General features: G+C 48.6%; 1 protein-coding gene across 2 annotated transcripts in view; it reads right to left on the minus strand.

Moving 5' to 3' along the window:
* Positions 1-3,114: 3,114 nt before the first annotated feature.
* Positions 3,115-26,945, minus strand: part of LOC138570181 (ubiquitin-conjugating enzyme E2 E1) — a 481,786-nt gene continuing 457,955 nt past the window's right edge. For both annotated transcript variants that reach the window (XM_069648862.1, XM_069648863.1), the window contains exon 6: positions 3,115-3,995. In XM_069648862.1, coding sequence (XP_069504963.1) covers positions 3,898-3,995 — 98 coding nt within the window. In that variant the 3' untranslated portion in view covers positions 3,115-3,897. The remainder of the gene's footprint in view (positions 3,996-26,945) is intronic.

Below are 26,945 nucleotides of genomic sequence, written 5' to 3' on the forward strand. Positions count from 1 at the left end.
AAAAGGCTGGCGCTTTCAGATCCTGACCCTGGGGGCAGATATGCGAGGGAGGATCACCTGGGAGGAGGAGACTTAGGGGGAGGGATTGAGAACCCCCTTGCAGAGACGCTGTATCCCCCCCCCCAATTCCCTTTTCTCATTAAACCGATGCTCCCAACACTTTCATGGCATGTGTTGAGTCCTGTTCCATCTCTCCCCCTGCCCCCATTTCAAATAAGCACTGGGAAGACGAAGAGGATACTGAGAGCAGTGGAGATTACCTCCGATTAACTTGCAGAGGGAAGACTACTTACCCCTCCCCCCATCACTAGGTAGTGCCATTAATAAAGCCAGTCAGGGTTAGGCAATCAAGCACAATCAGACACATCTGTCTTCACTTTACTCTAGTTGGGAGTATAAAAGCAGCAGCCAGAAACAGCATTTTGAGCAAGCTGCAACTGCAAAAAGGACCTGGAGAGTCCAGAAGCAGGAGGAAGCAGAAGAAGCTGTGGAGAATGGAAAGGCGAGGCGCTGGCTCAGGGAGGTGCTGCAGCGCAGCTGAGGAGCCGTGTTTCCCAAGGGCCAGAGAAGAAAGACTGCAAGACTGGCGGCTGTGTCTGCCGCAATGCTAGTTTCCCCTGGGCATGTTAAAGGAAGCCCAGGTGTCTGAGGGGCAGGTGGGGCAGGTGGAGAGACCCGGACCTCGACCCAAATTCCAGAAGAACTGCCCACCAGTGCCGAGTTAACCGGTTGAGTCTCGTGACCAGACAAAGAGAGGAACAGACTAAGCGCGTGTGTGTTGCTGGAACGGCGGAATGAAGCATAAAGGTTAAGGTGAAAGGCATTCTGGGACTTGCTGTTTGGGGAACAACAAGAGGAAAGAGCCAGAAAATGGAAACGCCTGAGATGAACGGCATTCTGGGACTTGCGCTGTGAATGACAGCAAGTTTCAAAATTCCATCAAAATAAATGTGCAAGAGGCACAGAGTGAGAAAGGAAGAAAAGCCAAGTATACATTTACTAATTGTTTTTTTTTTTTAAACTGTGAAAACTGACACCAGCTCTGCGAAAGTGCAGGGGAGCTGTGTGAGGCTCGAAGGAGGAGCTAAGTAGAGAGCAAGTGAAGACGAGGTGTGCAACAGGGGAAAAGCGAGCTAAGACCCCAAGAAAAGTGTGTGTACGCCGACATGCTGTGAAAGGCCCTAGAAGGTATGTAAAGTTTGTGAACTGAACTAGAGTGCCGGGGGCATGGTCCTAAAAGCCTGGGTAGGGCTAAAATAATAGTGTGCACTGTAAAAAGTCTCTAGTACCAAGAAGAAGGGAGAGGAGTTGAATTGTTGGGGGAGGGAATCCCATTGTGAAGTACTATTGAACTGCTAAGTGGCGGGATTGAAGGAGAAGGAAACCCCGGAAGAAACCAGAGCAAGAGAGACTCTTGTAACCCCTTTCAGTTGTGAACTGTGAATTATGAGTTTCCTGAAAGAAGGTAACAAGGAGGGCTTCAGGAGGAAGAGAGCTCTTAGTAACCTGAAGTAACTTTTTTGCGAACTATTGAATTTGAAGAACTTTTGAGAAACCGTTTGTAACCTGTTTAAGTCTACGGAACTTTGTTCAATACTGTGTATCCTACGCTTGGGGAAGGGAGCTGTGGGACAGCTACACTACTAGCGGAGAGACCAAGGCAAGAGCGCTGCAGAGGCACTGCAGCGCCACCGTGACATTTCTTTTGATTCACTCCTTTTTTTGTCAATTCCATACACATTGTTATAGAACAGTGAGGGCAAGCTTGGTTTTTGACATGACATCGTTATTTTTGATTGACTTTAATTTAATGGTTGAGATCACTCCCATTATAGAGGCAAGGCCGGTTAGGCAGTAACCATCCCATCCCTTTTTATGTTAAAGGTTTTTGAAACTTGAGCATTTGTGTCTGTGGCCATCTCTGAGCACCATGGGTACTTCACAGAGTCTGAACTAGAGGCAAAGTGCTCTAACAAGGGTTTAATGTGTCAGTAGTGATGCGGGTCAACGCGGGTAGTTAAGGGTGTGCTAATGTCTGCAACTGCAGGTCTGGGAAAAGTGATCCTGGGACCTTATTTTCAGGCCATACTGCTGAAGGGGCCTGCTACTCCAAAGATAGAGAATCTGCGAAGCGGGACTTGGATGGGGCCCGACTGATCCTTGGAGTCCGTGACAAGAGGGACCTACATCACATGCCAAAATCTTTTAGGATAAAATAGCAGGTTGATATGTAAGCATGAATGAGAACCTCTGGTTCCCCAGGACAAGGTATCTGAGCTTTAGGCCCTCTCTAAACCTTAGAGCCCCAAAGCACTGCTTTGAACAATACTCCAGTACCAGGCTCGTAAGAGAAGAACCCTTATCCCAAAAAGCAGAATTAACCCCGCAATGGGGAAACTCACGGATTCCAAAACACGGGATAGCTGCCATCTGTCGCCGAGAAACCTTCTTGGAGCCAGCGACTCATGCCATTGGGCAAAGGCGCGGAGGAAAAAGGGATTCATTTTCCTTTCGGAACTTGGTCTACTTCCAAGTCTGAGGAGACAGCTGCTTAAACATCTCCCACTGCGCGAGATGAGCAGTGCACCGAGAATACGTTGTAGAATGGATCACGCATTGTCTGTGCCTAGATACTCTCAAACGTTCTGGTAGCAGATCCCCACGCATTTCCATGCCGCACAAAGAGCAAGAGGTAAAACTAGACGGACTTGGCACAAGCCAGCCATGCAGATTGCCAGGGAAACAAGGGAAACTAAATGGGGGGTGGGTGGGATGAGTGATGCAGGCACAGTCTGTGCGCACCATGAAGGCAATCTGTCCTGCCGAGCACGGATTATGGCTAGATAGGACTATTATGGCAGTGCCTGACAAATGCCTATCCCATGCTTACAAAAAAGCGAAAGCTGTTTGGCTGTTGAAAAATAGTCGCTTGTCGCACCACTGCAGGACGAACTTATCAGAAAGCACTGCACTGAAAAACAATCTGAGAGACCATGAGTGGAAGGTTGCCGTCCGACACGTGTTATATAAATCAAATGCATTGCAATTGAAAGCCCCACCTTGCAAAATAAAACGGACAAGAAAAGGCATTTCAAATCCAAATCACCAGTGACATTCTTTTGGGCATTTTAAAGTTTTTATTAGCACAGTAACAAATGCAGGCGTAAGTAGCCTGCAACATATAACGAATCCGAGAGACTCCTAGCCACAACTTTACAGTTATACAGCTCAAGGTATTTTACTACATGTGCCCACGCATCTTCAATAAAAAAACTATTTAATCTTTTCATAATAAAGTCGATTGGCAAATATAATAAAGGAAAACAAAAATAACTAGTTTAATCTACACCCACTTCCTCCGGTGATGTAATGTGGGATGACGGCCTCTGAAACAGCAATACCCTCTTACCAAGGAAAAAGCAAAAAAAAAAAAAGTATCATTTATTTATGTTTTTTTTCATTTTTATTACAAAAACCGAGCACTTGCATTTCCTTGGAAAGGTTTGTGTGAATGTCAAAAATGAAAAGTTCCTGTACACAAAAAAAGGCCAACTCTGCGTTCACACATTCCGGGCCTGCAGCCCAACACCGGAATAAAAATAAGACCTGCTTGCCACCAACAACTTTACATATTTTTCTGTACGCAATAAACGGTTCAGAACAAACTGCTTTAAAACAAAAGCTATAAGGGGTCCTAACTCTCTTCCGTAGCAAGATACCTTAAGTTACAACAACAAAAACTCAGGAAATAAAAAGACTGAATAAAATCTGTTATAGAAATACCCTTTGCCCACCCCCATTCCTCACGCCACCTTTATCCCTCCCCTGCGCCCCATCAAATTTAGAAGCAGCTCTTTATCACAGACGCCGAGCATCCAGCCTTCGGCGAGGTCCAGTCTATGTGGCGTATCGCTTGGTCCATTGCCTGGCCAATCGGTCATGCTCTGCCCGGTTGGTCGTATACTGGGTTGCGATGCTTCCAACCAGTGGGTCAGCTGTTACGAGAGAAAAAGATTATTCAACATTTAGTAATTCGGTACCCTCATCTTGCAAACATCACTATGAGAATTGTCTTTAGGCAATGATAACCGGTGCTATTACTCAACGCAAGTGTTACCTATTTTATCAACTACAGAAGGGTGAGGGGCTGAAGGACCCCATAGGCTTTAATCCTGTGCCCATCGGATTACTCGCATTAACTCTGCATCAGTCCACTTAGCAGTCTTGCCGGCTCTACAGTTTACAAAAAGACCGGTGTGGGGCGGGGGGGTGGGGGGGGGGGGGGTTCTGGTGGGAAGAGATGGTTGCTTCCGGCCCTGGGGAAAGAGATAGTGTAAACAACTAGGAGTAGAGGCAGGGGCAAGAGGAAAATTACACCACATGCTTGTTTTCTAAAATGCTTGAATTGACCCTATGGGAGGGTTTTTTCTCAGCATTCTACGTAAGACGTTACTTACCTGTAACCACATTTTTGCAGGTGGATGTCTGTTAAAAACGTGCACGCTTTTTAACACTCTTGCCATCATATTGTTGGATCAGTAAGGGCTTAAACTGACTTTTTTCAAAGCAACCTTTGAGCGTATCTTAAGTCTGTAAGCAGGCCACATTGATGTTAAAGCAAAAAAGGTGTGATACGCAAGTGATTGAGAAGGCCTAACAAAATCTGGAGAGAGGCACCACCAAGCTTCCCTCCAAACACTGTATAGCTATCATTGTGCCATACACTTACATATTAATCACAATGAAGATATACAATATTAATTTATGCTCTTAAATGCCAGTGATGAATGTGTATGAAAGAGCGCATCTACACCCCCTCGATCAATTTCGGCCCAGCTGCTCACATACGTACATTTCTCCATGAACACCTCAACATTCTGATAAAACGCAGCTACACCCCGCGTAAACCGGCCTAGCTGCACACATACGCGTCCTACACAGGCCTAACGCAGCTAGACCCAAGTCTGCACACATTCAACTGATATGAAATACCACCACACCTAATGCTAGGCTGCAGCTACCTCAGGCAACTGCATCGGCTGCGCACATAATTGGTACACCCAAGTATCCTATGATACCTTACTCGCTCAACTGACCTGGACGATGGTCCCTGAGGGCATTCAACCTACCAGCGCTTTGAGGTCATACCAATGATATATGGAGCGCTATATAAATGCCAAATAACATAACATGCTTTCTGGTGCCTTGGTCCAAAATACCTTCAGATATCCCTCTGTAAATACCTCCCCTCTCGAGCTCTTTGCTCTTCTACCTCCAACGCCCTCGGGGTCAGTCATTTTTAAAAAAATCGAGCTGTGGGTAGATCTCAGTCTTCGGCTGGGGTCTCCCTCTGGAACAGCCTCATTGCCACTCTAAAACGTGAGGAGAACCATCTCCGGTTCTGGAAGCACCTCAAGATGTTCCTCTTTGCTCTGCCTTCGCTCCACCTCATCTCTGCTGATCTGTTCTCTCTTGGCACCGTGCACCACCCTCTGTCCTCCAGGCCTAGGTACCTGCTTACCCTGCCACCCTCCCGCACTGCCCCCGGGCCACCCCTTGCACTGGGGTCTGTGTCTGTAGCCATACAGTCCATCCCCCCCACCCTTTTTCTTCCTCTCTTATGAGACCTAGCCTGTCTGCTGCTAAACCCAGCACTTGCCAATTGTTGGCTGCACCATCACTGTTTGTTGCCTTTATTATTCATTTATTATTAATTATGTGTTTCTCCTTTGCTCCGCACATTCCCCCTCACCCTCTCCCATGCACTTGCCCATTCTCAATGTCACTGGGCCTAGTAAGATCATCATTTCGTTCTCCCCTGTTCCCCTGCGTTGCCTTGTCACGCTCTGAAACACTTATGTACGAGTGCGATAGAAATAAAATATCAATAACATAACATTTAAGAAAAACTAGTTGACTGGTCTCAATGTTCAAAACCATACAGTAGTAAACAGAGGGATTTAAAGGTCACTACTTGCAGCAGAGGACTGGGGGTTGCCTCCCATTGACATTTAAATATCGTGCAAAATGGAGCATTTTAAGAGAATTGTCACAAGTTAAGATTTAACGATCTGTATCCACCCCCCAAAGAATTCTTGGAAGAAATGTTGGGAAATTGGCTGCATTTTGAAGCACGTTGTTCCAAAGACATTGATAAAAACCGGATGCGTTTCCAAAAGAATTCTGAAGCATGCTGGAGGTGCATGGCCAAATGAAGCTTTTAAGAGCTGCAGATCAGTAGCAGCACTCCACCATAATCACCATCAATACCACACAGTGACCCCCTCAGTCCTCTGCCAGTCCCAGACAATGACCAATCAGCGCCAGTCATCCAGTGACCCTTCCCCCAAAATCAAGGGAAGTACCCTGCTTTGTGTGAACATGTCCCACCCTCGGCACATGGCAGCCCCATGCTTGCACACAATTGCCACAGAACATAAAAGCCCCAGAGTGCAAATCAAATCACAGCACCTGCCCACTCTCATGGCTAAAGAGAATCGTTCTGCATAACCGCCTCTAATGAGCTCATTATTGCCTAGTCACTACAGCACATATCGGCTTATTTCTAGACTGCCTGCACGCGCACACGCGCACAACCTTCTAGAGCAACCCTGCCAGCATGTATTACCAGATTACGCCATGTCCCAATTGCTCTGCTTTACCGGGTTAAAAAATGATGCACAAAGCATGCATTATTTATCCCATACTACACATTGCCAGTTTCCGGGAAATCCCATAAAATACGCCACACTAGGCCCATTGACCTAATGTCCCAGTTAGCATACATTGCCAAAATCCACACGTGCAAGTACAATATTCCAAAATGCCTCGAGAGGCAAGCAATCATATGCCATAATTGCCCAGTTAGCACCACACAGGCAGAGTCTGGAATTCCCCAGATAGCACACCTGGTCAGATTCCATGTGTCCCCATTAGGCACACCTGTTCAGATTTAATAATGCCCCAGTTGACAGTGATGAGTGCATGGAGCCCAGGTTACCTCACACTGGCAGAATCCATAAGGGTCCAGTTGGCATACGTTGGCAGATTTGCAGCAGCTGAAGTAAGGACTGCCAGATCTCCACAATTTCCCATTCAAATACACATTAGCAGATCACATTCCTCAAGACAGCAAACATTAGCAAATTTCACATAACCACAGTTATCCGTGCTTGAGCTCAAGAGGGATTCCAATGATTTTGAACAATATGCCCGTAGGTTGCTTAGTGGGAGAAAGATGTCTGAAAAGAAGAACCCCCCCCCTTTCAAGTTCTAAACAATGACCCATAGTAACCCGAATAATGTGTGTGCAAAAGGGTTTCTATGATGGGATGCCAGAACCAGCAAGTGCACTCCAATTGCCAGATACAGCGAGATCAGATTTCTCTAAATGGAGAAAAAAATAGGACACATTTAGTAACAGGCCACTCAAAGTTAAGTTGACACCACAGACTAAGGATTCGTTTGTAAGCATGTGCCCCTTGTTGGAGGCGTTCTGGGTGCCTCTTTTATCCTCAACACTCAAGATCCGACTTGTGGGATTAGCTACAGAATCAACCACAACAGCCCGTCCCTTTTCAAACCCCTGCTGCTGGTCTGTAACGTTGTGCATGGACTTGCCCCTCCTAACCGACCGGCCGAACCATCTCCCTGGGTGATGACCAGAAATCTGCCTCCAGGATGGCCCCCCCAACGCATTAACTCTCCCTGCTGCATGTACTCTCCTAACCGACCGGCCGAACCATCTCCCTGGGTGATGACCAGAAATCTGCCTCCAGGATGGCCCCCCCAACGCATTAACTCTCCCTGCTGCATGTACTCTGGCTATTCCCCTCTTCGCCCCAACTAACCGACTCTTCTGTAAAATCCCCTACCAATTCGACCTATACACACACACAAATCCACCTCACAGTGAGCTAAACCAATCATAATGGGGTTATTTTTTAATTTATTTATTGCATTTAGTTGCACGCCAAAACCCTTCGGTATCACGGCGTACAGACATCTTGTAAATGGAAAATACTTCTTGTGTTGCTGGAATTAGGTTACATGTAATAATGGTTCTCTTACATCTTATTCAAACATCTTAATCAAAAGTTACAAGCTAAGTGGTTCAGTTGCACAGTACTCACAAATTATTAATTGTTGCTTGGGTGTTTAGCATTTGATCAATAGCCAGGTTTTTAGTTGTTTCTTAAACTTATGAAAATAACTTTCGTTGGGAGGTGGTTGGGGAGCGAGTTCCATATACGTGGGGCTGCTATAGGGAAGCTAGAGTTGCCTGCTCGAGAGGTGGTGAAGCGTGGTATGTGGAGGTTTGTAAGTTGTCACTGAATCTGCAGATTCTGGTTGAATTTTTGCAGGAGATGATGATTGAGGTAGGTGGGGGCTGTGTTGGAGATGCATGAGTGTTTTGTGGTACTTTTTTTTTATACTCGCTTGTACTGGTAGCCAGTTGGCATCTCGTCTGTGTTGGGAGATATGTTCTCTTCTGTTTATTCCTAGAGCTGCTCCAAGGGCTTTGTTTTGTACGAGTTGTAGTTTGGTTAATTTTTGTTTTAGGTGCCTAGCAGTAGGACATTGCAATAGTCTAGTTTAGTGATTTTAAGGGCTCTGGCTAGTGTCAAGCAGTTTTCAGTGGAGAGGAGGTGTCTACTGAGCGTTATTAGCTTAGCTGTGTAGGCCGTGGAAGGGGCTAGGGCGTTAATGTGGTTTTTCATGGTGGGGTTGGAGTCGAGGTGGACTCCTAGGGTTTTGATTTTATGTGAGATGGTGATGGGCGTGCCATGTATTAGGATGGAGGTGTAGTCGAGACGGAGTTTGCCAGGTTTGGCTGGGGAACCTTCTATGAGGATCTCCGTTTTTTTCTCCGTTTAGGCAGAGACTGTTATTCACCATCCAGTTTTGGACAAGGGAATACATTTTGTTTATGTGAGCTGTGTCTTGTTCAAGGTTGCCTGAGATGTGAATAAGTATGTGTGTCGTCAGCGAAGTTTGTGTAGATTACTCCCATGGCATCCAGTGCGGCGAAGAGTAGCTTTGTATATGCATTGTATAGTGTTGGGGATTGACCAGGTTACTCACCGTAGTGACCACCTTACTCCTAGTCCATAGTCCCCTTTCCTCCATACTTATGGGACATCTCTCCGTCCGGTGGGACGGGACCGGAGCACTTTGTAAAAAGCATCAACATTTTTTTCAAAAATGTGTCCCTCCTCTCTTTCCTGCGCGGGGCCCGGCACGCGGCTGTAACCCCGCCCACCTTGGCTCCGCCTCGCGCATCGCCCTTCAGTCCTTTTCTATCCTAGGGTCAAAGAACCATTAGCAATAACAGAGGAACCTTATTAGAGGGAACGGCGGGCGTATGGAGGAAAGGGGACTATGGACTAGGAGTAAGGTGGTCACTACGGTGAGTAACCTGGTAATACTCCTACGTCCTGTCCCCTTTCCTCCATACTTATGGGAGATTCCCAAGCACTCCTTACAGGAACTATGGGTGGATGGAAATACCCCTTACTGAAACAGGTTCTTCAGCACAGCCTGGCCAAACTGAGCGTCAGCTCTAGAGCTCATATCGAGGCAGTAATGCTTACAGAAATCAGATGGGGAGGCCCAAGTAGCCGCTTTAGCGATGGACTCCCAGGGAACATACTTCTGAAAAGCAACCGCGACTGCCTTGCCTCGCACCTGGTGTGCATGGATTCCTTTAGGAGGTTTCAGCTTTTGGACGGTGAAAGATTCTGTGATACAGGCGGTAATCCATCTGGAAATAGATGCCTTAGACGCCGGCCTGCCCTGAGGCTTACCGAAGGTCACAAACAGTTGGGAAGAGCTCCGAAGCTCGGAAGTCCTGTCCAGGAAGAACCTAAGAGCTCTTCGGACATCCAGGCAGTGTAGAACCCTTTCCGCCTCCGAGGCAGGGTTCGGAAAAAAGACTGGAAGGGAAATCAACTGATTCAGATGGAATTCGGTCACTACCTTCGGTAGGAAAGCTGGGTTCGTCCGAAGGACTACCTTGTGAAAGACCAAGAAAGGGTGCTCCTCCGACAATGCCTGGAACTCACTCACTCTCCTCGCTGACGTAACGGCTACCAGAAAGGACACTTCCCAGGACACGTACTTGAGGTCAACCGTAGCCATTGGCTCAAAGGGTTTATGGCACAGCGCCGTCAGGACTACATTGAGGTCCCAAGGCGGGTGCGGACTACGAACCGGAGGGTAGAGGAGTGTCAAGCCTGCAAAATGCCTCTTAACCACTGGGTTACTCAGAGAATAAGAGCATTGGTCTATAGCAAGATAAGCGGAAACCGCTGAAAGGTAAGTTCTGCATGACAGAACGTAAACCCCCCGACACTTCTAGGGAGGACACGAAGGACAGCACCTGGTCAATCGTAGCCACCCTTGGATCCAACTGCTTTTCCAAACACCAACGACAGAACCTGAGCCATTTACTCCTGTATTGGGATCTGCTCGAGGGTTCCCTGGCTGCCTGGATAATACGCATGTTATCCGTAGACAAGTTAAGATGCTCTAAGAATTGAACTCAGGCACCATGCCGCCAAGCTGAGCAATTGTGTGGAGGGGTGCCACATCTGCTGTTCCCCTTGATGAAGAAGATCTGGGGTTACTGGTAACCTGATCAGCAGAAACACCGACAGGTGTTGAAGTTCTGAGAACCAAAAACTGGCCGGCCACCACGGGGCCATGAGCAGAAGGGAACAAGAGTTCTTTCGCTTCCCAATTGCTCGAACAAGAAGCAGAGGCGGGAAGGCGTAAGCTCTCATGTTGTGCCATGGAATCTCGAGAGCATCCCCCAGAGAGGAGGCGCTCAGCCCCCCCTCTGGAGGCATACCGAGGAAGCTTCTTGTTTACCACCGTAGTGAAGAGGTCCACCTCCGGTGTGCCCCAACGCAAGAAAATCCATGAGGGGATCTCCGCCTTCAACTCCCACTCGTAGCTGACCACTGTCCGCCGGCTGAGGGCATCCGCTGTGACATTCAGCTGGCCCGGGATGTGCACCGCAAGCAGCCAGACACCATGAAGCATGGCCCACTCCTATATCTGGATGGACAGATCAACCAAAGGTGCCCACCCCGCAGGCAACAAAGAATTGTGCGGAAGGGGTATCCTTCCGCTCATAAACTGACCGATAAGGATGCGCACAAGGCAGAGAAACCAGCCCTACACCTGAGGCCGATGGCACAGCTGTAGGGGTAGCGTTCAAAATGGCCGCCGCAGTCGTAGTGGGAACGGGCGCCATTTTGTCAACACCTGAGGGGAACTGCGGCACGTGAGGAAGTGAGGCAGGGGTCCCAGTCGATGGATCAGGGGTCTTAACTTTAGCCTTAACATAAGGAACCTCGGCAGAGCCGGTACTATGAGGCCTGGAATGTTTCTGCGACATACCAACCGCCAAATTAGCCTTCTCAGGAAGGACCTCGGCGCTGCCGGTAAAAGAAGAATTTCCCTTCTTTGCCCCCTCAACAGATCTGGTGTCGCCGCAAGAGCAGGAACGGTGAGAAACAACCTTCACCGATAAGGCCTTGCCAGACCCTCAGAAATGTTGGTAGCTTTAGCCTCTGTACGAGGGACCTCGGACCCAGGTCCGGTAACAGCCTTACTCGCGCGGGCCTCGAACATCCGTTCGGTAGCACCAAGGCCTCGGGATGTACCCCGGCATAAGAGCCAGTCGTCCAAATACGGATACTCATGGATACCCTGGAGACGAAGTTAGGCCGCAATCACCGACATCTTCGTGAAGACACGCGGCGCCGAGCTGAGGCCAAAAGGAAGCACTCGAAACTGGAAGTGCTCCTCTCCCAAAGAGAAGCGGAGATCTCTCCTTTGTGGGTTCCAAATCAGGATATGCATGTACGCGTCCTGAAGATCCACAATGCTGAGCTAATCGCCCATCTGCAAGGAGGAGCGTATCTGGCCGGGCGTGATCTTGAATTTCTCTTGGGGTAGGAAAAGATTGAACTGGGAAAGGTCTAGAATGGTGCGCAGGCCAGCCTGGTTGGGTTTGGGCACCGTAAACAGCCGGGAGTAGAAACCCTCCCCTCGCTCCCCAAGGGGAACGGGTTCCACAGCTCTGAGGTGCAGAAGTTTCTGAACCTTGGCCTTGAGGGAGGGTGAGCCCGACAGCTTAAAAGGAGGGTTGAGGGGTGGGGTAGGGGGTAAAGGTAAGCGGAAGCGCGCTCGAGTGACTGACGAGACCCATCTGTCTTCTGTGATGGCCTGCCACGCCTCCCAATGAGACGCAATGCGTCCTCCCACCGGGGTCTCGTGCTAGCGCGGTTAACCCTCATTTGGCAGGCTTATCGGTGGCGGTGCCACCTGAACCTGATGAGGAGGCTGAGGAGCGGGAGAGAAACCGCATACGCTGTTGTCTATGGCGGTTATTCCCCGCAGGAGTATCCACCCTGCGAGATTTGCGGTCGAGGAAGCCCCTAAACCCGAGGAAGGTCGACCTTGCGACAACGGCCTTTGAGACTTGAAGGGAGCTTTAACCAGAACAGACAATGATTTAGCCGTCTGAGTGCTAACTTTGGTTTTGGTGAGCTTTACATCAGTAGAAGAGTGAAAAAGCTCCTTACCATCAAATGAAAGGACCAGAACCTTGTCTTGCACCTCCTTCGAGAACTTAGTGGCATGCAGCCACGCTTGCCGCGAGGTATCAACCCCAAGCATCAGACCCCTAGCTGAGGTGTCTACGTGATGAACCGCAGCCTCCAGGAGATCCTGGGCCAAGACCCTGGCATCGGAAAGGCCTCCTCTGAAATCCTCCAACTTCTCGACTGGAATGTGCTCCTCACACTCAGACAGACCTCTCCACATCCGCATGTTAGCTCCCGCCAAAATCAATTCTGCATTGGCCTGCCTGAGCTGCAAGGCCGAATTGGCAAAGATTTTCCTCCCTAGAAAGTCCAGGAGCTTGTCCTCCTTTCCCAAGACCCGAGTAGCCGTCGCTGAGGAGGATGCTGCAGGCCTGGATTGCAACGTAGCCGCAGCCACCACTGTGGAGGTGGGAGGCGGACAAGACGACAAGGCCTCTTATTCCGAAGAATGCAGCCTGTACCTCGCGTCAATCTTTTTATTGACAAAAAGTCCCGAGTGTGGCTTTTCCCAAACTCTTCAGACCTCGGCCAGAACGTCCTTCTGCAAGAACAGGCCGGTACGCTCCAAAGGAGACAAGGTGAACGCCCCAGAAAGCACAACCTCCTGCAGAGCAGGTGCCTCGGGCACCGGAACATCTAAGAAACTCATTATGTCCAGCACCCGGTCATGGAAAGCTCTGATAGAGCGGGGAAGGTCCTCATTGTCCTGATCGCCTTGGGGGTCATCTGACAGGTCAGGATCCTGCTGAGCCGTTTCAGGCACTGCCTTGTCCACTGGGGACAATGGTGGCACAGGCGGAAGCGCAGGGGGAGGCACCACGAGCAAGGGAGTCGCCGGCAGAACCACCGGCGGAACGGGTGGTGCCGGAGGCGCGGGTGGACATATCTCCTTGAAAAGCCTTTTGAAATATTCCCTCATGGGGTCAGTGCGCATAAGCGCTTGAAATTTACCGAAAAAAGCGTCCTCAGGAGATTGTTTCGGAACCTGAGGAGGCCTCTCATGAGGTGGACAAATACAGGGACGTAACGGAGAAGGGTGCCACACCGGCCCCTCCACCGACTAATCCACATAAATCAAGGGAGCCGCCCCAGCGGGCAACGAAACATTGTGCGGAAGAGACATCCGGGCGTTCCAATCATAAACCGGCCGGTAAGGATGCGCACAAGGGACCTTAGGTTCACCCGAAGGACCGAACCCTAAACCAGGGGCCGATGGCGTAGTTGTAGGGGTAGTACCTAAAATGGCCGCCGAACGGCCGCTATTTTGTCCTCATCTGAGGGGAACTGCAGCACGTGAGGAAGTGAGGCAGGGGTCCCCATCGATGGATCAGGGGTCTTAATTTTAGCCTTAACGTAAGGAACCTCGGCAGAGCCGGTACTATGAGGCCTGGAATGTTTCTGCGACATACCAACCGCCAACTGAGCCTTCGAAGGAAGGGCCTCGGCACTGCCGGTAAAAGAAGAAAGTTTCTTCTTTGCTCCCTCAACAGATCTGGTGTCACCACAAGAGCGGGAACGGTGCGCTTTCACCGACACGGCCTTGCCCGGCCCCTCAGAACTTTCGGTATCCTTAGCCTCTGTATGAGGGACCTCAGACCTAGGCCCGGTAGAAGCCTTATCGGCACGGACCTCGAACATCCGTTCGGTAACCTCAAGCCCAGCCAAGACCTCGGGGCGCACCCCGGTTTTGTCTTTGAGGGAAGCCGAAAGAGTGGCCTCAGAGCAAGCTCTGGTACCCCACGGCTCAGTAGAACTGGGTCTACAGACAGCCCCCACAGGAGGGGCCTCGGAGCGTACTCCGGTGGACACAGGCCCCTTACGGAGACCCTTGGAGAAAACTCTGGTAGAATTATTAGGCCCGACAGGCACCTCAGGGGGAACCCCGGTAATGGAGCGATCAACGCCCCTCCCGGCTCGAGAGGAACCCGGAAAGGTATCCCCTGGCCGGGGTGCTCTGAAAAGTAAAGAACTTACCGGGTGTTTTTTCTTCTCGTCGATGAACGCCTGAAAATGCGAAGGAGGAGTCCATCCGAACACCTCCTCCCACTGCTCCAACCGACGTTGAAGTGCCCGGGCCGAAATGGAGTCACAGTAAAAACAGGAGTCCCAACGGTGTTCCGGACCCAAACACTCTAAACAAAGAGGATGGGGATCCGCCCTCGCGAAGCGACGGTGACACGATGAACAGTCTGGAAAATCTAGTTTAAAAGACAGACAGACTAGTAAACGAACGCTAGCGAGAGCCAGAGAGGGAAAAAGGGAAGAAAGTCTTCCGAGGATGCAAGTGCGTCGGGCCCCGATCGTGCAGAGAAAAGGACTGATGGGCGATGCGTGGGGCGGAGCCAAGATGGGCGGGGTTACGGCCGCGTGCCGGGCCCCGCGCAGGAAAGAGGGAGGACACATTTTTGAAAAAAATGTGGATGCTTTTTACAAAGTGCTCTGGTCCCATCCCACAGGACGGAGAGATGTCCCATAAGTATGGAGGAAAGGGGACGGGACGTAGGAGTAAGGCAGGAGCCTTGTGGTACTCCCAGAGGAACAGGGATGGGATCGGCTGCTTCTTCTCCTAAGGCCACTCTTGAAGTACAGTCCGATAGGAAAGATTTTATCCAGTTGGTGGCTTCCTTAGAGAAGTGGGAGTTGGTGGCTGGGGTGAGGCATAGTTTGTCGTGGTCCACCAAGTCAAATGCAGCGGAGAGGTCCAACAGTAATAAGATGCCTAGTTTGCCCGAATCCATCTGGTTTTTTAAATCTAGAAGGGCTGTCTCCCTACTGTGGCTGGGCCGGAATTCGGATTGTCTGTCACCTAGCATGTGGTTTTGTTCTAGATGGGTTTGCACTTGGGAGTAGGCTATTTTAATCAATGATTTTGAGAAGGAATGGTACTGTTGTTATGGGTCTATAGTTTGTCAGGTTGGTGGGGTCTAGGGTGGGTTTTTTAAAGTAGGGGAGTAACCCATGCAGCCTTGATGGATGCTGGTATTTCACTGGATTTAAAGGATTCATTCATAAAGTTGGTGGGGGATAGGATGTTGGCACAGTCTTTAACTACTTTGGCCGGGAAGTTGTCACCTTTACAGTTGGATGGCTTAAGGGATGCTATGGTTTTAAGGACTTGATCATTTGTAACTTGTTGGAAGTCAAATTCCGATATGTCCGTTCTTGTGGTGGTGAGAAGGGGATGTGGGGGGGTATTGGTGGACATAAGGAGTTCTTTTTGTGCAGCTAATTTGCTTTGGAGAGTGTTCACTTTGGCGGCTAGAGCATCCTGTATGGTGGTACACCATACTTTGCTAATGGCAATGGAGCTGATGGGTTGTATGGGGGATTCACGTTCTTTGATGATAGTAAATAATTCTTTAGTATTTGAAGCTGCGGTGGCAATCCGATAAGTTAATTGGCTTTGTAAGAGAGTACTTTGTGTTTGTAGGTTTTGGAGATATTTTGCAGTTTGGTTTTGAGTTCTGCAGAGTGGTCTTTCCTGATTAGGTGTTTTAGGGCTCTTTTTTCCCTTCTAAGTTCAATTAGTTCATCGTTAAAACATGGGGAGCTGCGTTTGGGTATTTTGGATTGGAGTGTGGCTACTTCATCTATGGCAGTTTTTAGGCATTGGCAGTAGTGGTCCGAGATGTTTTTGGTATTAATGTCATTTGAGGGATTGGAGTTCAGTAATTTGTTAAGTAACGGGTTTAGGTTTTCGGGAGTGAGTTTACGAGCATTTCTGACCTGGATGGGTACAAAGCTAGGCATTTTCGTTACTAGTTCTGATTTGAGGTTTATTCGAAAGTAGATTAGGATAGTGGTCAATCCAATGCATTTTAAGGATCTCTGCTATGGTGACTGTGGTGTTCAAGGTAAGTATCCAATCAAGGATTCTTCCTTTGGAATGGGTGGGGGCGTCACTATTTGAGTGAATTGCATTTTACAGAATGCTTTGTGGCAGGCTGTTGCTTTCCTATCTTGTGGGTCGTTGAAACCTAGGTTAAAGTCTCCTTGGAGAACGTAATTCGTGTAGGGTTTCAGCGTGGGTGTGATTAGTAGGGGTAGGTCTATGTCCGGATTATTGGTGGCACTTGGTGATCTGTAAACTGTACTCCTCCACCAATAGCATCTGTGCGGTCGGGTCTGAGGAGGGTGTAATCAGCTGGGATGGCTAGTGTAATCTGTGGGCCCAATGCGGTGTGCAGCCAGGTTTCAGTTGGGACTAGGAAGACAAGTTTATGTTCTAATATACAGTCATGTAGGTTGGATGCGTGGGTCCAAGGGATCTGGCGAAGGGTACCTCTATATCAATCCCCACCCCATGTCAGTAGCTATCCAAGCCCCAGATTGGTGTAATTGATCAGATTGTGGGCTCTCCCTTCTGGATAGACATATCCAAATGTGACGTTGTGACAAATCAACTTCCGGGGCACCAGTGGTCCAGGAATGAATATCTGTTTCTAAACCAATCAGCCCCACACCTCTAGTACACCAGCATGGAGGCTCTGGGTCAGGAATCGTCTCAGTGATGGTTGGACGGTCTGATGCACTGGTCGAGGCGCCTCTGGAGACGTTAGCGACTGCGGAGTGATAAGTCAGCGGTGCAGTTGGTTGCAGATCGAGGGCTCGACTGACTCGAAAATGTCCTTTAAAGCAGACACTGGTTGATGCTTGTCGATGCACTCCTCTTAGCTTCTTCACTGGGCTTGTGTCATCCTTTAAGACGGAAGGCCCAAAGCTAAGGAGAGTGTTGCAGGCCACAGTCTTGTCCTGGGTTTGGTTCAGAGACTCTCTGGCGCTTCCCACCTAGTAGGCTTGCTTGCAGACCCTAGCTGGGCACGCCGTGTGCTGGCTGGGTACTGGTTCTGTAGCTGCTTGGGAGGGTCCTTTGAATTCAGAATCTCACTTTGCTCCCTGGGAGATGTTTAGGGGAGGGATCTTGCTTCCCTCTTGGAAATCCTGGCCTTCCTTCAATAGAGGAAGCTGTAAAGTAGACTGTACCTTCAGCCAGGGTCCAAATGAGTTCTTCTCGTTACTCATTGCAAAGTCTTCAGATGATCTGCCTAAAGAGGGGCTCAACCCTCTTTTAAAGCCAAATGGGCTCCAGTGATTGGCATAGGCTGAGCCTACCTTAATGAACCAAACCTGTGTCACCACCAACAATCTTCTGTTATGCGTGAGGTCATAACCAAAGGTCTTTGCCACAGGAAAGTTTAAGGGGTGAAAACATGTCCTACTAAGTCCCACCCAGCTTCCTGTCTGTTGTGTATCAAAGGGTTTCTCTGGTTAATTGAGTTCTCTGTAGTTCCTGATTAAAGGTAACTTCTCTCTTGAAGTTGTGGTGAGAATAGACTATCTCCAAATCCCATACTCCTACCTTCTGCGGGGGTGGTCTACTGTTAACACATGCACCAGATATGACGACTCACTGTCATAGAGAGGCGGGAGCTGGCTTCAGGTTGGCAAAGATGCATATCAAAGGTGTGGTTTTATTTGGTCTTTTGAAAACCGTGTGATCAGGCCTCTCGTGGTTCTGCTTAAATTAAATCACTATGCGTCATTGCCTCCAGCAGGGCCAAAAAAGCACAGGGCGGATTCACTGAGCCTTTTTTATTTAATCAGGCTGGCCATGGCAGGAGGAAGGTTTTGCCCTCCCCCTTTTGAGATGCCTTGATGTACTCCTGGGTGTCACATTCCAACTAAATGTGAAAGGGGGGACTGCGCCTGTAGGCGGAGTCCACCCAGAATACACAGGTCTATGTGTATGTCATGCAGTGAGCATAGGAAAATGTGTGCAGATTAGCCCTACACATTTTGCACAGGTTGACCTACCCTCATCCAATTTCATCTGGCACACCGGAATCCGGTATTTTTCTCGTCTGCACTCAACACAGAGGGCTGCATGTGCCTCCAATTCAATCCCACCAACAGCCACCCTCAACCCTCTTATCTTACAATGCCACCATAGTGCTATATAATACTACTTTACATACGAGAAACTGGGCATTTTTCTGCAACAGTAATGAATAGGAGCATTTGTGTGAGCTACTTTAACACGCATTGTCATGAACCCAGCCGACCTAATATTGTATAAATAAGAGTTCCCTTTCTGGATTAACCACTTGGAAGAGTGAATATGCAGTGGTATGTTAGTGCTGCGGCTGATCACCACTAGGGGTTTGAAAATGAGGGGAGCTGGGAGCCATTTAGGTCCTGCTTGTAGCCTAGAAGAGGCTGGTTAGCTTGAAACCAACAGCTGCCAAGAGCTACTTTTGGCTCCCCAGGCCAACTGATGCCAACAAACACACCTATATGAATTTATCCATGTGCATTTGGTAGAATGTATTAAACATTACGATACATTAGGACACCTCTAGACAACAATGGACACACTATTATGTGGAAGTTAGATTTCTGGAATGCTATGTAGTAGCTCCTTGTTCCCAGTGGTTGCTCCTGGTCACTGGCAAATGCTGGATACCCAGGAGCAGATTTTAGCTCCTACTTATCCAACCTTAATTGCAAACCCAGTGACACTACCCACAAAGGCTTACCTGCTCTCTTGCCGATTTCTTAACGTGACTGGATTTATATACGACATTCTTCAAAGCAACATAAATAGTGCTATAAAACAATCCTAAAACACTAAAAGAAAAAGATATGTGACGAGTGACAGACTGACACCTTTGAGGTAAGGGCACGGAATACAATACTGAAACCCTTTCACCAGCACACGCTTTATCGGCAGCGGTGTGTGCCCACTGCTGCAGAACACCTGTCTTTTTTGGCCTTCATTCACTGCAAGGCTTTGGGTAGCTCTTCTCCCAAAGGGGATCAGCTTTTTAAAGGGATGTCGTTTGCACGTCGTATGCAAATGATGGTTTGCAACTCCAGGGCTCGCCGACAGCATCACTTGCATCCAAGGCTGCAGAAATCCATTAGATGGTTGCAATCTTTGCTTCTTAGACAGTAGTCCTGCTTTTCCTTGGGAGGAACTTCTCTGTCAGCTGATACCACTACCTCACAAACTACCTCACAAACATCGGCCTTATGGAGGCATTGATGCACAGAGCCTGCCTCCGTGCCTGTATTGCAGGTCCTCCACCCTGGACTAGGTATAAGATATTGCTACCTCTGCTGTATGATACTTCAGTGAAAGACCCCTGCCCTCAAGAACACCTCAATGCAGCCACAACGGAAAACATTTTAACAAAACAGTTTGGGGCCATTTCACCTCAAACCCGCTCACCAAATTTAAACCTAGTCTGCCTTTCTTGCTAAATGGGGGTGGGCACCTCTCCTCACGAACCAGGGGTGGTGGAAAGACCTCTCCTCATGACCAAAAGTGTTGCTCCTACTGTTCCTCCCCTGCCTATATTTAATGCATCTTTGTTTTATGCCTTGGTTTCCTCTTTTTTCGGGACCCATGCCCCCCCAACCCCTGCCCGACTGAAACTGGTCGATTTGATTTGGAATTTACACTGCGCAGATGTTCAATTCCTATGGCCACTAGAAACCTTAACCAGAACAGAGATTAGTAGAACAAATGGGAAAAAGGTAGTTCAGCTGGCAGTGCATTCCAGAGACGAGGGCCCCTAACTGAAAAGCATTGGTCACCCAGAGAGACAGATGTATGCCATCTATGAAGTACAAATCTACGCGGGACGCAACAGAATGACGTACATAGGGGCCACATCACCCAGGGGCTAAAGAGTAGAGTGCAGGAGTCGCAGAGAAGCTGGGGTGCATAGATAGTGCGGCGTCAGCTGGGGAACCGTATGGTTGAGTGCAGCGATCTGCATCGTTCTTTGAAGAGGAGGGCTTTCAGGTTCTTCTTGAACTGTGCAATATCAAGGGCCAGTATGATCCGTGTTCGTAAAATGTTCCAAAGAGGATCTGCATAGGCAGAAGAGGCCGGTATTCTAGCTTCTCCCTCTTGCAGTTCTCAATTCCCTGCTTGGCCATGTTTTGGCTTCTGGTGGTGCGTGGCCTTGGGAGATGGTGAACTTCATGGGCATTTCAATATTGTAATGGCTGAGTCCCTGGTTTAGGTTCGTATTCTTAACCCTTCAACCCTGGCCTGTTAGTCAATAGAACAGTGCTCTTTTGTAAAGGCGCCGTACCCTAGGAGGGCCTCTGCACTCTGTTATTGCCTACTTTCCAAGTAATTTCTTTTTGAAAATATACTCCATTCTTAAATTAATACAAAATACAGGGAGGGGTTTTATTTGGAATAGGTTGCACTGAAATGGCTGGGGGTATATTGGAGGGAATAACAATTTGCTTTTGGATGATCCCAGACATGTGCAGGATCTCCTCTGTCTTTAGCAGTCGCGGTGCTCCGCCCTCACGCGATATCTAGATCATTGGAATATGCCACATTACAGTGCTGTGCAAAGTTGCGCCGGGATCAGATTAATGGAAGCACTGGAATCGATGCAGCATTTATTAGTGTGCACAGTAACAGAACCTTATGGCACTTATGAGGGGGTGGTGCGATCCTCTTGGAATCCCAAGGTGGGATGAGTGCACAGAGATGTGGGGGAGCAACTCCGAGATCGTCATGGCTTTGCTGAACTCAAGGTCTATTCATGTTGGAAAACCTTAGAAGATTCTGGAATGGGTGCGATCCGGTCGCAAACAATTTTACATAGCCTACCTTATAGGGGATATCGCCAACTGCCATGTTTGGTGTTTTTGGGCAACATATCTTAAGGTGTGCAGTGGTGCTAGTGTGTGGGCAGCAGACATGCCGCAGTCTCTTGACTCCTTCATGATATAACTGCTTGAGTGGGGGTAGCGAGGACGATGTGGTAAACCCTGGCTGTGCCGAGAGCGCACAGCGGTAGTCAAACCAAAAGGACAGAACAGCAATGTACTCCTGTGGATCAAAATGGGCCGAGAGTTGAGCGTGGGGGTGAAGATTAATCATCCCAACTACATGTTCAAAAGAACCTTCCTTGGTTATTTAGTTATCATGAATACATCAGGTCCTCGAAGGAAAGAGACTCATGCTGGGGAAGCTCGAGAGTGTACTGTGCTCCAAGAACCTACCTAACACTGTGCTCAAAACATGGGGGAGGGAGACCCAGGCTACTGCATCCTGACATTTGGGAATACTTCTTTCTTTCTCCTGAATATTATCCAACACTCTTGTATTAGTTGTAAGGATTGGCAATAGTTTTTTTTCTTAGTATAGGCCCTTTTCATTTGACAACACCAATAGGACTGCCTTATTTTTCATTTGATGGTCAACGCTTGTCCCATCTAAGATTTAGGTTTAAATTAGGCGTTTTTTCAACCTGCATACAGTTTAATAAACACCCTTGAACTGTGATCATGTGTGTCTCTCTTTACTGTTGCCACCATGCGTTCCTTAGACAAGCTGGTGCAAGGGCAATACCAATAGACCGGCAGAAGCCACAGGAGTATGGGACCAATCATTTTTGCCACTGTGGTTTATCAGATTAATGGCTCTGCTGTGGTTCTAGGTTAGCGGGTGTCACAGTGTGGACTGGTGAGGTGTTAGCAACTGCTACCAAGGGCTGCAAAGAGTGGGTGCGGAACAGGATAGGGCTCCAGCGGGAAGACAAGGGGAGGTGCTAGTCCTTTGACCATGGCGTTTAGCGGGCCAGAGGTGGTTGCACTGGTGCTACATGCCACGAGTAATGCATCACTGGCTGGCACAAGGGCGCCCTGTAGCAACGGGACTGGTATAGATGAGAATATTGGTCCCTTTCACACCACTTTTCTTGGCTATGGGTGGTAATATGTGACATCACATCGCTGTGGAATGGATCGTAGTGGGTGCTGCAGTAGACACTGAAAGTCTTGAGTTCTTAAGTCAATAGTGGGTGGGTGGTACTCTAGTATGGCAGAGTGGGGATCCCGAGTGCACACACTCACGGCAGGCTTTTGCCCCTTTCTGCTTTTCCATGCCAGTGGTTTTTAGCCTAGCTAGCATTAAGCTTTGGGTGGTGTGGGCTTCTCCAGATACTGATTACTGGTGGACTTGGCATGCAGGTCCTTGTAGACACTGCATGCCAGGGAGGAGGGTGTGGTCAAGAAATGGGAAACATGTGGAGAAAAAGTGTGGTTTGAGTGGTAAAACTTGGGGACGCAGAAAAGGAGTGGGGCAGAAACATGAAAAAGTGGGGGACAAAAAGGATTTGGGGAGACGTCAGGATGTCAATTGCACCATCTTCTTGTCCAAGAAAGACTTGTGTGGGGGTGGAACTGGGGGGCTTGCGAGAATTTCGACCATCCGCACAAGGAGAGTGCGCTCGCCGGGGATTGTTTGATAAATTAAAATAAAATGAAGGGAGACCAACCACCGAGAAATGAGTGCGGCCATTCCGCACCCATTTCATCTGCTTTCCGCACCAAACAGTCACCTGTATTCTGGGAAGACACAGCCTACAAGTGCTGTCTTCCCCAGTCAGTCACATGGAATGTGACAGCCCTGGGTACATCAAAGCATTCCAAAAAGGGGGAAGTCACAGAGGGCTCAGTGAACCATAGAGACACTTTGTACTACAACAGACAGGAAGATGGGAGGGACTTGGGTATATGTTGTCACCCCATTGTCTGGTCCTGGCCTCATGCATTAACAGAAGATTGTTGGTGGGGACAACAACATTGGTACATTAAGGTGAGCTTACCTACACCAATCGCTGGTGCCCATTTGGCTTTAAAAGAGGGCTGAACCACTCACTTAGCAGATCATCTGAAGACTTTGCAAGGAGTAAGAAGAAGCGCTAATTTGGCCCTGAGCTGAAGGTACAGTCTACCTTACATCTTCCGCCAGTTAAGGAAGGCCAGGAGTTCCAAAGAGGGAAGCAAGACCCCTCCTCTAAACATCTCCCAGGGAACAGAGGGAGAAACTGGACTGAGAGGACCTGTCCAGCAGTTCCAGAACCGGTACCAAGCCAGCACACAGAGTGCCCTGCTAGGTTCTGACAGCAAGCTTCCAAGGTGGGAAGTGCTGGAGAGTCTCTGGAAAAAGGACAAGGCAGTTGCCTGCTAACACCCTCCTGAGTTTTGGGCCATCCGCCATGAAAGGATACGAGCCCTGCGAAAAAGCTAGGAGTGCCACACAAGCATCATCCAGCATCCATCTTTTTAAGGACAATTTCGAGACAATCGGGTCCTCGAACCACATCCACCAGACCCGTCTGAGATACCTCGACCAGCATTCCAGATCACCCAAGCAGCAGAGAGAACGATTCAAGGCCCTGAGCCGCCGTACCGGACAGCCAGCAGAGGTCCGTCCAGCCTTGCTTGCCGAACTGCCTGCCGCCTGGTACCTGCAGCTGTCTCCCGCCACTAACTGTCTCAAGGGCTGCGAAGCACCATGGAACCGCCTCGACCCTGTCGAGCACCAAGAACTTCTTCAGCACCAGGTAACGTTGTGGTTCTGCCCCCCTTGGTCCTTCTCTGAAGCCCCCGAGAGACAGTTAAGACCCTTTGCCCCTTTGGTGTTGAAACAAAATAACCTTGAATATTTAGTGTTACACTTCCTGTTTCTCTGCCTTTCCGACCACTCCAATCAAGAAAACATAGCTTATGGAAACGACATGTTGCAGCTCCTTTTTACCATCGATGGAAGCTGCCCTGGAAGCGGGCAGCAACTACCTTGTCGAGGCAGAGGACAGTTGCCTTGGCAACGACAGCAACACTATCGCAGGCGCGCAAAGTTAGCTGACTGCTGCCGTCGGCCCCTCTGCCAGCTATACTTTAAAAGCTTGCTGCTTCTGATTGTAGCGACTTTCCGATCCTAGTTATTCTGAGACTTCCAATTGATTCCCTGTATCTTTGACTCGGCCTGACCTTACGGACTGTCTCTGCCTCTGGCCCTTTGTGGCACTCTGGGACCGTTCTTCTGGTTCCATCCTGCTCTTGTGTCATGGACTGCTTGCTGTCTTCCGTCTTCGGCTCCTGCTTTGCATCTGATCTCCGGACATGGCTCCAGGTACGTTACGCCTTAACTCCGGTCTCAATATTTAGTAAAGATCTTGTCTTGATTATTGACCTTGGCTTCCGTACGGACTACCCTTGCTTCTGGCCCCAGCATTTTGATGTGCGTTTGCCGCTTTAGGCTAATTACTCATGTTATAAATGCCTGTTTGCACGGCACCGTTAGGCATTCTTGAGAATTCCTAGACTCGTCTCTCGGGTTGCCTCGTCACTGATTGCCAGTACTCCTGGTATATCTGGAATTCCTAATTCCGATCTCCGGCTGGTCTACTCTTTCTGCAAATCCAGCGCTCTACTAAATACACTGTCACTATCACCTGAATCACTGCCTTGTGTCTACCAGAACTCTTATTTTGGACACTCAGCATCTACAAATTCTTGGAGGACTGCCTTGAAAGACACTGTGCACATCCAGGACGCTTTGCAGACGTCTTGTGCACCAACCCGGCTCTAGTGTGGCCCTCGTGCTGGTCGGGCATAGCTTCCCATACTAACATTCTTGTTTATTATTTTGTCCTGGTCGTTGTTTGGATTCAGTTCACCTTCCACTTCAGATAATTTGCACTTGGTAAGGAAGGGCCTCTTATTATTGTAGTTTTTTTCCTCACAACATTTCTATCAAGGGGTAATTTTCACCACTGTCCTTTAGGTCCTTCAGGGAAGGCCGTTCTGGTACACTTCGCATCCGAGTATTCAGCGCCCAGGCAGGTGAACTTCCTTTCCTGTTTAGGGGTTGTTAATGCTTTATTGTGTGCTCATTATTTGTGTCTTTTCTTGCAGCCTGGAATACTGGGGGTGTGCTTCTCCCCACCCTTTTGTGTGAATTGTTCCTCTGGTGGGTAATTTCTTCTACCGCAAAGGGGTTTATCACAACAAAAAAAAAAAAGAGTTTCCCTCAAAGTGAGGAGGCCTGGGTTAAGATATAACCCAGGCTCTTCAATCAAGACCAACCTGTCTCAGAATTGGCCCTCATCTCTGCTTCTCTGGAACCCTTGGTTTGGTGAGTAGCAGCAAGACTGATTGCTTTACCAACTACTGTCCAGTCAGTAGCCAAAGTGAATCCCTCGCCTTTGTGAAAATGTCTGTCCTTTGTGTTCCTTTACATTGGGGGTTGTAATTGTAGTCTGCTAGAACTGTCGGTTGTAGTAATAATAAAGTAGATATTTTTATAAAACCTTGACTGGACAGTCCCTTTTATCATTGGGTAATAATTGTATTTTCGCTGTGTTGTAACTATTCAACGATCGACGACCTTGCAGAGATAAGCCTGCTGTTCCGTCCACGTTCCCAAAATTGGACATGGAGGTCTTATAATTCACTTGTATTCCAAGCTGTTCGGATCCCTTCTGGTGTACTAGAGGTGTGGGGTTGATTGATGGTTTAGAAACCGATATTCATCCCAGGACCATTAGTGCCCCAGAAATCGATTTGTTACAGGGCTATATAAGGCTTGATCTTTCGGAAGCGCGACAGCCGGTATGAGGAACTTTGGGCTAGCGGAATTGTGAATCAGTGATGAAAGTTGTTTAGCACAGGTATGGGTGGGTGGGTGTATTTGGCAGTGAAATAACAGAGGTCCACCTTGTTAAGTCACAGTTGGATTGCAGTGTGAGGTTTGGGTTTCTGCTTGAGGAGAGCCCATTCGTTTTTTGTAGGAGGTAGTTTGATGGGTATGGGGGCATCAGGACTGGATGCTGGTCAGGCAGTCCATGTTGTGTTATGTTATGTTATTTTGCACTTATATAGCGCCTTATATACCATTTGTATGGTCTGAAGGCGCTGGTAGGTTGAACGCCCTTGGGAACCGAAGTTCAGATCAGTAGAGAGAGAACAGAGTCAAAAAGGTGCGTGTGAGCACCGGGTATGTGTGCAGCTTGTGCGGTACTAGTGTAATAGCTGCTTCTTAGCGGTAGATGTTGTGGTTTAGAGATCAGGAGAATGTGTTCATCCTGGCAGGATTTATCCGGAACGGATGTGGCTGCGTTAGGCCTGAGGAAAATGCCTGGCTGAGGGTGTGATACCAGCAGTGTTTACATAGAATGATGTGGAGTAAGCGGCGGATGTTGGTATGAGAACAGTTATACCGAATGGTGTCATAGTATCTCTGTGTTCTAGTTGAGTGGTGATGTAAGGAGAGAGTAAGCGTGGTGGTGTGATATGATGGGTTATATGCTCTTTCAATAAATGCAACTTTCCCAGAGAGGGTACTGGGCGAATTTCTAAATTCAATTTTCCATAGCGAGGCTACTGGGCGAACTTCTAAATACAATTTTCCACAGAGAGGTTTATTGGGCACACTTCTAAATTCAATTTACCAGAGAGCCTATTGGGCAGAGAGGCTATTGGGCACACTTCTAAATGCAGCTTTCC

This window comes from Ambystoma mexicanum, chromosome 2q (genome assembly GCF_040938575.1).
Source record: "Ambystoma mexicanum isolate Mex_15411 chromosome 2q, UKY_AmexF1_1, whole genome shotgun sequence".
Lineage (NCBI taxonomy): Eukaryota > Metazoa > Chordata > Amphibia > Caudata > Ambystomatidae > Ambystoma > Ambystoma mexicanum.